This window comes from Aptenodytes forsteri, unplaced genomic scaffold (genome assembly GCF_000699145.1).
Source record: "Aptenodytes forsteri isolate BGI_AS27 unplaced genomic scaffold, ASM69914v1 Scaffold257, whole genome shotgun sequence".
Taxonomy (NCBI): Eukaryota; Metazoa; Chordata; class Aves; order Sphenisciformes; family Spheniscidae; genus Aptenodytes; species Aptenodytes forsteri.
Window position 1 is genome coordinate 11533502 of NW_008795194.1, and position 12662 is coordinate 11546163.

Below are 12662 nucleotides of genomic sequence, written 5' to 3' on the forward strand. Positions count from 1 at the left end.
GAGAAGACAAGCTCCAAAATATTGTTTTTGGTTATCTAAAAGGAGATGTGCGTGCAGTCATAATAACACTTTTGAAAGGTTAGGGTAGTCATTGTATAGTAATTTCATTGAGTGTTTCTTTGTAGATGTGCCTAACAGAACAGACAGCCTCCAAAAAATCACTGCAGTGAGGGGGAAAACACTTCCAGCCCTGGAAACATATTGTAAATCATATGTCTTTAGTAGACTGTATCCTGTAATTACTGTTAACCGTAGGTTGTTTCTTCCTCTTTCTCTCTCTAGGAGCTATGCCGTCAGCGCATGGCAGTGAAAACATCTGATCGCCCGGAGCCCCTGCATGCTTCTCGAATAAATAGCGTTTCCTCACAATTTAGCGATGGGCCCATTCCCAGCCCCTCGGCCCGGAGCAGCACGTCGTCCTGGTGCGAGGAGCCAGTCCAGTCCAACATGGACATCTCCACCGGTCACATGATCTTGGTAAGGCATTTTTGTCTTCACGGCACAAGAAATTTTGTCAGAATTTAAGGTACCTGCTCAGCTTTTGGAAAGAGATAACTTTTAAAGAAAGGGAAGCTGTCTTTTCACAGGTAAAAAATACTCCTGAGCTTCGTTGGTAACCTTAGCTTTGTATAATTAAAACTAAAGGGATTTTTATTTCCATTTCTTTTTCCATTATATTGGTTTTTTCCTCTCTGGAGAACGTTCTTTTATCTTGGACATACGAATTGTTTGCATGCTTGCTTTAAAAAAGATAAGCCCTGTGTTGTTCTTTTGTCCTATTAATTTATGTTTACCTCAGCTTGAACAACTGAAGAAAACTGCTAAATTTCTGATCAGCTTGCTGTTTTTTCTCATGTACCTTCGGTGTGCGGAGGTATCTGAGCTGAGAAGGCAACAGAATATTCGTGATATGGAGCAATTTGTTTTCCATTATCCTTAGAAAAGGGATCTGAATTTTGAGCCTTGCCTGAATTTTGTTGTCCTTGGCTGAATTTCTTCCAAGCTGGATCTCTTCTATGTTTGAAATGATCCAAATATATTCTGTTGATGGGAGTCTGCATTGGAAAACTTGGGTTACTTCCAAACACGACTTGGCGACCAGTATCGGTGTAGAAGATGGACACGTGAATATCTGTGTGTATGTAAGAGTCAGAGTCCAGTGGTTGGGACTGGCTGCAGCTTGTTTCTGTCTCTCTCTGTTAGCGTCCTGCTGGGAGAGCTGTAGAGTAATCCCCCATTTTTTGTGCCTTATTTTCCTCCTTCTTTAAATATTTACTGTCTTTGTAGCGTGCATCGAAATTAGCTGAGAAGAAGTTAGGTGAGGGTGAAGATGATGAGTCAGGTGTTATTTTGCTTTCTATATTTGATTTCTGCTATGTATTCGTATGGTTGATCTAAAGTAAGCACCCTTTCCAGTTGGTAGTGTTGTCGTGCTTTTGGAAACTTCCCTGTTGGTTTATTTACGCACCACTGAGAAGACTCACCAGTGAGGTCTCTCAGAAGAAAACTTCTCTCCACCATGCCATACTTTTGGGTCATAATTTTTCAACTTCTTTCTCTCTTTTTCTGGGCTGATATTGGAAAGTACTATCTTCTCAGATATTTTTCAACTTCTTATAAGTCACCCCACGTAATGGAGAAAGGAATGAAGGCAGGCAAAACCCAAAGAGCTCATTTGACCTCAGCCAAGTTACTGACCTCCTTCAGCCTTCATCAGGTCAGCTATAAAACTGAGCAAAAGCAGGGCAGGATTGTAAACCAGATGCTTCATTGGAGTTTGTCATCCTAAGTAAATGCTTCTTCCCCTGCCCCTGCCAATTCCCCCCCAAAAAGGAGTTAATTAAGTATTATGTTAAAATCTTGTATACAAGTGCAGTTTGGAAGGGTTGCTCCCATGACAGAAAATCATTTGTTACAGTTTTTACTGTCCCACTTTTGCCTAACCAGAATTAAAATTCATGTGATTTCCTTTCATAGTTAACTAAAATGCTTTGGGGAAAAAAGAAGGTCTCCAATTGCCCAACCTCAAAATAAGTACAAATTCCTGTCGTAAGGTTCTAAGGCAATATATTTGTATGGAAATAAGAGCAAAATTTCCTATGTAGATGGAAATATGCATTTAACATTTCCAAACAGTTTCAACCACTTTAAATTGAGCAAAATTGTTTTCAGTTGTATTATTGGGAAAAATAAAAAAATCACCAAATCAAGCTTAAAGGAGAGAAAGTTGCATATGGGAACCACTTATTCTGGCTCTGGGAATTTCTGCAAAATTGCAAGAAAGAATTGTCTTCATATGGCGATAAATAAACTTTAAAAAATAGTCAGATTGGTCAAGATCACTGTTAACGGTGTTCAGTGTCCATAATTCAGTCAATCCTGTTTAACCCTGGATGAACTCATACATATGTTAGCTATCTAACAGCATATGTTATATCTTAGATGGTGAGGGTTCAAAGAAGGGTAAAAGAAATGCTATAGTGTCTTGAGAGTACCAACCACACAGAGAGAGTAAAAATAGTTGATTTGTTTAGTCTAAACTGAACAAACAAAAATCAGGGATTCAGGGGAGTCTGCTTATGTGCTTTGAAATACAGGATGGGGAAAAATTGTTCTTAATGGACGCAGATGATACAATTAGGAAGAAAATATGGGTTCGGATCGAAAGGACGCATTTAGCTTGGATATCAGGGCAAGCCTAATCGGAGGGTCAGGCAGGCAGTGGGATGTTTACTTAAGGGAAGTAGTTAAACCGTAAATTCAAGATTTGCTGCAGGCGAAGCTAGGTTAGGTTTACATGGGAAGATCAGCATCGCTCAGCTACAGCACTGAAGCAGATGATTGGACTTGATCAGAAATGCTCGTGTTTTGTGTCACTGTGGGTCACACTGAAACCAGAGAGCTGACCCAATTTATGTTTTGCTCAAAAATAAATGCACATACCTGTAATACCTTATTTGCCTGAATTTCTCTCCCTCTGGAGATGCTGTGGCTTGTTGGACTTCAGCAATAGAAGAGGCTCGCCAGAGGTGAGCTTTCCCTCCCCTTGCCCTGCAGCTACCAGTGGAGGAGAGCGAGGGGCTACTTCGCAACTTTTATACCATTCAGTACAAGAAGTTTTCCATTTCTCCCCATTTCCTGCTACCACAATCCTCTTATCTTTTAAATTTTGTAGATATTTTCTGTGAAAAAAATCTCAGTGCCTAAAAAAGCAATGAGAAATATTAGCAAGGGGCCTAGTAACAATCACAAATGCCATCTGCTTTGCAGGGTAAATGCACTTACCGGTCTGTAAATGTGTTTTTCAGCTCCACAGTGTGCAGCGAAGTAGCAGTTAGCTGAGCTAGGGCTCCTCAGTCTTTATTGTTCGTAGGTGCCAGGACCTCCCCAGAGAAAATAAAACAGTGGATTACTGTGTAAAGTGGCAGCAGGAAATATTTTATTTTGATTTATAAACAGAATAAATCTTTAATGAAAGTTGCTTAGAAGAAATGTGTCTGTGACTGCTGAATGACTCCATGTAATCTTGCTCAGAGGTATGTTGGTCAGAAACATTTCTGTAAAGCTGTTTAATTTGCTGGAAAATGCTAGCAGGTCATACCTGAAGTGATATCCAAGCCACCTCAGCTTTGGCTTTATTGGAGCTTGTGGTTGGCCACAGGTACGCTTTTCTTGGAGGATGTGCTACTTGTGGTTAGCCCATCATTTATAGTACTCGAGGTCTGGAGAAACCAGGAATCTTCCAAGGCCATGTGGCTGTGGGGCAGTCTCCTCACTTAGACTGAAACCAGAATTTCAAAGAGAAAAATCTTGCATTTCTGCCACTTTCTGTAGAGCAAAGACAGTGTCTCTGCACTGCTGACAGTAGCATGAGGTAGTTTGTACTGTTGGCAGGAGGAAGCAGGGAGGACTCCGGAGGCCCAGAAGGACAGCGATAACAACATTCAGAGCTTTTTTTCCTTTTTCACGTTCTTTTTCCTCACGTTTATAGCAGGAGGATGGCCCATATGGCACTTTCTGATTCTGTCTTTCTAAAAGATCCAAGCACTTTGGAAAGTGTAATTAGAGGAGCATGTTTTATGCAGTTGTGTTTGTGGCGCTGACTGGCTGGTTTCAGCATGAGCAACAACAAAGAAGTGCCCTCATTTCAGTCACCGTTGGCTTTGCAAGAAAACAAGTGTTTTTTGGAAGGTCACAGCAAGGAAAAGATAGGAACTCAGAAACAGATTTCCATCCATCCCCTTTATTCACATATGTACATCTATATTTCAAGCGCCAAGAGAAGTCCTAATAAAGTGCAACACTTCCCTTTTCAGTCCAGCAAGAAAACCGGGGGGGGGGGTTGAAGGTGTCCAGGAGAGATTTAGTCTCCCTGACTTGGACTCCTACCTTATACCTGCATTTTAGGCACTTAATGAAGTGGTGTTATTGACTTGAGTCCATAAATTCCCCTTCTAGCTGGTGAAGTGGGTGGGTGGCTATGAAGGTCTCCAGAGAGTTAGGCAGAGAGTGGACTTCTCTTGGGAGGCCTCCTGTTGTGCCTGCACCATCCCATTGATGTCTGCAGTTTAGATGAAAGAGTCTTTTTTGTTCGTGCTGAAGCACAAGTTCATCACGTGAGTTAGGTAGATTGGATCCCACATCTGCTTCGTATGTTACCACGCTTGTTTGGTTAAAATAATTATAATCTTTTATGAGTTTTTAAATGAAGAACAGTACTGCAAGAAGGGGGTGTATGCTTTTGATGATAACATTTTGAGGTTGTTACCTGTATACCGTATAGGAGAGGGAATTTGCAGAAGCAGAAGTGATTTTCCGTGTTTTGGGGTTTTTTCCTTGTAAAGGCAGATGTGCAAAATTTGGAGCATTATACATAAATCAGAATTTCAGGAAGTGTGAATTTACAAAAGGTCCTCTTCAGTACTTGTTTAAGCTGGAAGTCTGAGGAGTCTTCTCCCTGAGGGTATGAAACTGCTATATGTATTGGAAATAATAATAGTCTGTGATAGTTTGTGCGTACTGTACTTTTCAGAAGGAGAAGAAAGTTTCATAAGTGGGCTGAACGAGGCAGTGGGAGCAAATGAACTAGAGACTGAAATCTAGGGCCTCGCATCTAGGAGGTGTAAGTCCGCATGATCCCCTTGTCTTTGGCAATATGCCTGCAAAACCAAAAGGACTTTCCCCATAGAGAAGTGAAGGATGGCCTTATATGAGAACTTTATGTCAAAAGAAAGTTCTGGGATAGGTTGTGTCCCAGAAGGTGACACAACCTGAACTGGGGGACATGGGATGGAGACCTGCTGCTGGGAAACCAGTCAAACCCAAGACGTTGAATTTTGCATCCACTTCAGTTTTGATGCTCAGTCAATGGCAGGATTGTTGTGGGACTGAGAAGGGTAACAAGGAAGGAATAGTTTCCACGGTTGAACCTGGGTTTTTTTGATAACATTGGTATCCTGTCGTCTCTGCATAGTAACTTTTTGATGGTTTGTAAGCAATTTTCCCTCACTCTTATTTTTTTAAATAAACTGTTTGAAATTAACTCTATGGAGTAGCTGCTATAGATTTTCTTCTAATTGAATATGGAAGAGTGTAGAACTGAGTGATAGAAGACACATTCCAACAAGAAAAAATATTTGTTAAATCCTGCACCACATTTTGCTGAAATTCCTTGATTTTATTCTTAAAGCTGCAATAAAAGCAGGAGCAAAAGGCATCTAAACACACTTGTCTAGATAAAGAGAGAAACTCCAGCATGTGAGGACCGATAGCACTGTGCTAGATGCAGGTGTACTTTCCACCTTGAGCTTAATCCATATACACACAAAACACTTCCTGAGCGAAGGAGCGTGATGCACGGTGTGTGAGTGCAGTGCACTGCCCGGGGACACATGCCACAGAAGAGATTAATGCTAGCAGGGACAAAGGTGAGGAGTGCAGGTACAGAAAACACGGTCTTTGTCACAATTATGGTGTGTTTGATTATTTAGTGGGTTTTAAAATTTTTTTCTTTGTCCACCATTTCCTTCTACCACCATTAATTTCTCTTTAGTTCTTTATGAATTTCAAGATTATAAATACTCTGTTTAAAAAAGGCTTACAACTGAGAAAACAAAGAAAAAAAACCTCCTTCACATGGGAAGGGAAACAAGTCAGTGGCAAAGTTTAGCTAAAAGCATAAACTCCTTACACATGTGCTAAGTGGATCTAAATCCCAACTTATCTTTCAGCTGCGCCAGTATAAATCGTTGTAGGAGTCTCATGAAATGTAAGTCCCAAGGCGGCTTTGGCCCTAAAGGCCATTTCATCATGAACAGTCAGACGAGAGGAGTCACAAGGGAAAAGGCTGTTGTGTATTACATTACTCAGTGACAAGATAGCCAATATCCCAAAAAGACATAAATACTGTGGATGGGAAAATCTTTACCCCTCTCTCCCTGAGTTGTCATGCTTTTAGGGACAGGTGGAGCTGGTTGCCTCATGAAAGATCTTCTGCTGATGAAATGGCATTTCTCCCTTCATTTTAGGTTTTTTTTCCTCCCTAAATGTTTAAGTTATTTTGAAATATTTGCCTCTGTTTGTTTAAAGCCAGGACTTGAGATGTAGGAACAAAGAAAAGCTGCAAAGAAAAGTGCAAAAAATCTCATTGCATATGAAAACAGATCTACTAATAGAGCCATAAATCTAATAAATGTATGTATGTACTACATAGATTTCATCAATAAAACTCAGAAAAAATATTCATGAACAAGTTACCCTTTGATTCTTCCATTTTTATTTGTTTCATGTTCAGTTGCCTCCCTTTTTCTATATTAATCTTGTTATGGGCCTTAGGAAATAACGACAATTACAGAGTCAGTATTAAATCAAGAAAAACATTCCTCTTGAACACGGTATGAAATTAATTTCAAAATCTTTTTTTTTTTCCTAAGTTCTTCCCTGTCGGTTGTTTTCTCCAAATGTATTCATGATTAGAAATAACTTGCCGAATTTCCGTGATGACATCTTGGTCCGTCATTTGACTGTGAGGTGTTTATTCCAGCTTTGTTTAAGCTCCTTTGGTTGAACACTTTTAGCCACCTTATATCATTCCCTAAGGCTTTTAGTAGGAAGATGAAGAAAACATTTCTATTAATATTCTAGAACACTAATTTTAAAAGTGTTACATTGGGAGAAATATTTGACACAAAACTAGCTTATGCAACTATGTGCACAAAATAAAAAGAAAGGATCATTGCCATGGCTGAAACAAAACTTGGTGGCTATCTGAGCTTTTTTTCTGTTTCTCCCAGCTTTTTTCCATTTCTAGAGAACATCCAGGAAATGTCAAGGCAAGATAAGTACCGGTTGTAGCAAGTAGCAAGAGATGCTAGGAGGTCATTTAATGAAAAAGATCTGGGTTTTGATACTTCAGATTGAAGACAAGGGATGTTACTGGGTCCTCAGCTGCTTCTGAGAGTCTCATTAGTGGCAGAAACCAGAGATGAACTCTTGTCCAGGAGGCTACTGGTCTCGTCTTTTGGCTCCAAACGCATCCTCAGTAATGAAGTGCTCTTCTCCGTGTTTGTCCTATTGTGCGTGCTCACATCACGCATTAAGCTGTTGATAATTCATTGTAGCAGATGTAGCAGTTAATCATATTTTGGATCTAACAGGTGGAAATGCCTATTTAGAAGGAGAAGGGCACTAGAAAGAGGGTGGTTCAGAAGGACTTCTCAGGCAAGAGGCCAAGATGATAATACGTGTTACAACGTCTCTCTCAGCTGGCGGCAGAGTTCAGACAGGGGAAGGAGGTGAGCTTTGACTGACTGTGGGATAAAGAAATGGCTCACGCAGGCTGCAAGACATGATGCACCGCTAAGATCAAATGACGTCTGGTAAATGGGACTACAACTTCAGAGCTTCTGAAAATACGTAACAGTCCAGGATGAAACTGGGACTTGCTTCATGGTACTTACAAAGAAGGGACATCATACTGGCACTGTGTTTTTGCACTGTTACACCAGTTGCCGTTTAAGATACCCAGGAGAACTCCAGCGGTATTTTGGAGAGCTCCTTCTCTTCACGAGGGCTATGTCAGCAGAAGTTATTGGAAGTGCTCTGGTTAAGATGCTACTGGCAATGGAGGCAGCTTAATCCCTCCATGGATTCAACAAAGTCTGTTTATTCTCATCTTCAGGGCAAGATAAAAAAATTTATACTTTGCTTTCTGCAACTCTTTCTGGGATTAGGCCTTAACTTGGCAGTGTTTTGTGAGTAAGGTATCAGAATTTGGGTGGTATTTGGAAAATTTAATGTGTAGGACACAGACAAAATGCTCCTGTGACGATCACATTTTACATACGCACCCACGACACAGCTGTGGAAACATTTTTAAATAAGGAGATAAACATTAAAATAATCTCTGAAGTTCGCTTGTGGATGACATAGTATTTGCTGTTCCATAAAGGAGGACTATGTTACTTTTTGGTCAAAACCAGATAAAGTCTACTACCCTCAAATATTCCACCCCCACATCCCCCATGTCTTTGTAAAAGACATACTTTTGCTACGAATTTCTGTCTTTTATATAACTCTTCCTTTGTTTCAGACTAGAGTAACATCTTTTCGTTTTTTCTAGCTGGTAGCTCTCCCTCAGTGCTGTCGTGTCTCCCTCATCCTCTTGTCCTAAACTCGTGTGCTAATGCGGCTTTACGTTGCCCAGCTGGCCAAGAAAACCCTATTCATAGCTGGGGAGAATTACGAGTTGCCTCATTTCTGGCTGCTTGCTGTACCATTGCATTGAACCAAGAATAGAAGGGAGGGGCGACAAACTGCTCACAAGCATCACCTCCTTCAAGCATGACCTGTTACTGCTCTGGGAATTATGCTCTGCCCTTTTCTTTTTGGAGTGACTATGAGGGCTGGCATCCAGGTCCTAAAACGTTTCTGTCCTCAGTCTGGTTAGTAGTAAATCCATTAATGTCCGTTGAAGATGGTTGGTTTCTGGATTTGATGTGTCTTTAAAAAATATTTCTCAGACTACGTATCACAACTGCGTTATTTTTAAGATGAATTATGTGAAGGTTTGCCTCCTTCTGACCAGGCTGTTTGTACTATCTAAAATATTCCCGTGAACATCCAGTAACCCTACTGCACATAGCAACCAAGCTCTAGTAGCTGTCAGAGTGTAGTAAGTTGAAGCGCGTTTCTGTACGTCTTTTATTAAATGTGCACATGCAACACATTTCTTTAAAGAAAATAAACAAAAAATGACAATGTCTCCTTATTGGGTACATTATATTTATACTCCGAGCATTGAAGAGAGTCTGGTAATTATAAAGTTGTTTAAGCATTTTTGTTTTAAAATTAAAAAGGTACTGAACTTGAGAAAACAAATACAGTCAGTTATTTAGTACTGACTAGTTCTTACATTCTTTTCATATTTAATTTAAATGGACTTTAGCTGGTTGCAAAAAAAAATACTAAAGGACTAGCAATGCACACCATGATTTGCGTTCTTGCTGTCATCCAAATTCACAGAAAGAAGGAAACATATTAAAGAAATTTGATAAGACCAGGTGGTCTGAGTGAATAATTTCCTTTTCATTAACATATTCCCCTTATTAACTCTGTAATTAATTGTACATAGCTAAGGAAAGCTATGGAAATTGCATTTTGAGATGTATCAAAGCTGACTTTATGCTTCAGACTTCCATGCAATTTACTATTAATGAAGCAAGAGATGGAGGCCCCAAATCTATAATTATTACTTACTATTTGAATGACAAGCAAAGAATTTTATCAGCACAGTTTCAAATGAAAGGGGATTAGCAGCTAATGTTGAAATTGTTAATCTTTCTTATTAAAATAATTTTGACGAGAGTGTTTAGCCTGAAAGAGGTTTCTGGAACATCATTTACCATTAAAACAGCTATTTTCTGAAGCTCAGTATGAATTTGTCTAAGTTTGACAGCAGGGTGCAAATATTTTTTAAATGAATGAATATTTTATGGGAGCTAAGGCTGTTCATGTGTGAGCTGATGCCGAGCTGCTTGCTGTGTGCATATTCCTGGAATGTGTAGCAAGATAGTAGTTCAATATCCATCTTACCAAAGTGAAGATGTCTACTGAGATAACAACAGAAAAAAGCTACAGCAGAGAAGTCTGAGAACTGAAATTGCACCCAAGGCTGTATCTGCACACGACTGATTAGCAGGTGGGAGCCCGGTCAGAATTGGGCCCTAGATCGTGGTGATATTTTTATGCCACAGAAAAAGCCTGTAACTATGTTTGGTAGCAATGTTACTTTGTGTTTAGACAGGCCTTCTTGCCCCTTTAAATGGTGGTGTATTTTCAGTTTTCATATATTTTTATTAACATCATGTACCTTGAGATGAGTATTCAGTGGTGGGTGCTTTATACCCACATGTATGCTTGTGTACAAATACCACATACAGCAACGGTATCCTCATATAAGTATAGATAAATATTTGTGAGCAGAGATATAATATACACGTCTTTTAAGTGTTAATGAAAAACTACTTGGCATTTTAAATTTTAAAACTTTTCCTTGCAATATTTGCAATTTTCATCTCTTACAGGAGTGTACAAATGAAGCTGACAAGGCTGTTTTCGCTCCTCAGGATGAGGAAATTGCGAATATATAGTGACATAAATGGTGAAAAGCAAAGCAGTGATAAATTGCAAAATTTAATTTGCTGTGGTCTCAGCCACATAGGTACTGGAGGAGATGTATGTTAAAGAACACTTAATTTGCCTGTGTACCGTTATAGAAAAAAGCTAATGTAAGAGATGTGACATGTCTTTGCCAGTGACAAATCTTACCAGCAGAATCATTTCTGCTATATCTAGAGATCATTTAAATGCTTTGATAAAGACATAGTTTGAATGAGTAGATGGACTTTGTATAAAGATACTGTCAACACAACAAACCCCCATGTACCTGCTCTACCATGAGATTACTCCAAGCTTTACCTCTTTGTGGACCTGTGGAAACTTCATTGGGTTCACTCAGAAAACTACAGGTTACAGAACTGACCTTGTATCTGTAGTCCTACAAATGTTCCTTTGCAACAGTCTTGCAGACAGAGTGATATTGTAGCAGAAAATGCCATAGACTGTATGTTTGCTTCATTCATTCTGTAAGAGTAACAACCGACGTAGAACACAACAGTAAGAGACAGTCGCCACGCCAGTGTGGTAGGCTGGTGTAGTTAAGAGGTGGAATTTGTCAAGGATGAAACTAATGCAGAATCCAAAACTAAAGCTTTTCTAAATGCAGGAATATTTCTGATGCAGATTTTACCTACTGCTTTAGTAGGAAGGCGCCCAGAAGAGTTGGTTTGATTAACCACAGCAACCACACAGAAGCAGGAACGTAAAATCCCTAAGGCAGTACTGGCTCATAGCAGGACGGATGTCCTGCTACTGCTCAGGTGGGCATGCGTGAAACTTGCCTGAGAAAAGTGCTTTCTTCTTTCCTCGTTGCCTCCTTTCACCTTTTGATGTCTTTCTTTGCATTAGACCAGTTTGACTGAAAGCATTATAATAGTGTCTAATTACTATTAACGTAGTGAATATACTAATGGTGCCTAATCTGTTATTTCTTCTGGAAGTCCAGAAATGACTTTCGTGTTATTTAAAGTTCTGCTGGAGTCAAGAAAACTCTGCAGTATCTGATGGTATGCACCAGCCTTTGACTTACCATATGTGTATCCTCACAACTGAATTTTGAGACGCTTTGTCCTTCAGGCAGGGTTCTGGGGCTTGATATAAGAAATTTTGATTAAAGTCACCGGGAGTCTTTCAACTCACTTCAGTAACCAAAATAATAATAAGCCAACTCTTACACAGCACTTTTGATCAGTAGGTTCAAAGCTCTTTTTAAAGGTCAATATCATTATCCTGTCTTTCTAGTCCAGGAAGCTCAGGCACAGACAAGGAACTGCCTTGACCAAGACTAACCTTAAGGTCAGAAGCAGAGCCAGGAGTAGATCTCCATTCTCTGGTGTCCCAGTGCTCTGCTCTCACAACTAATCATACTGGCTTTAACAGAAAAAGGATCGAATCGAAGGGTAATATTTTTGCCCTTTTTTGTCCCTCATTAGTCTTTTTTAAGACATGAAAGTATGACATGAAAGTATAAAGGAGTTCTGCACCTGGGTTTGTCAGATTTGATTCTGCGAGTTTAGTTTTGGCCTCATTATCTAAGAGCAAACTTTTCCCTATTTGGAGAGCTGGCTGAAAGATGTTAAATACACACTGGAAAAGCTTGTGAAAACCAAACTGAGGATGTGCAGTCTATAGTGACTAACTGGAAAAGGATGCCATCTACTCATTTTCTGAGTCTCTTCTGAATTGATAACAGTTTTCTTCAAGAATGTATTCCCAGTCTGCTAGATCCTTAGCCATCGCACATGTGCACATGCACACATGCACTGAATTTTAGGTTCTTTATTTTGCTTTTTCCTTCTGTTTAGCAGTAAGCTGTACTTGTACCGTCCACTCAAAGCTACTACTGTCATTCTCCCAATGTTTTCTCCTTGGTTCGGTATGTGAAGCGAAGCATTCCAAGGAAGAGAAACAGCACACGAGGAAATGTCGACAGTTATCAGTTATGACCAAAATTCACTTAGAATCATAGAATCATAGAATCATAG

General features: G+C 39.7%; 1 protein-coding gene across 1 annotated transcript in view; it reads left to right on the plus strand.

Annotated features, from left to right (window-relative positions):
* The window catches only part of PTPRN2 (protein tyrosine phosphatase, receptor type N2), a gene marked incomplete at its 3' end in the record, with an annotated part of 561766 nt that overhangs the window by 520403 nt on the left and 28701 nt on the right, over nucleotides 1-12662 (plus strand). The window contains exon 19 of the mRNA XM_009278699.1: nucleotides 283-477. Within this exon, the coding sequence (XP_009276974.1) occupies nucleotides 283-477 (195 nt within the window). The remainder of the gene's footprint in view (nucleotides 1-282; nucleotides 478-12662) is intronic.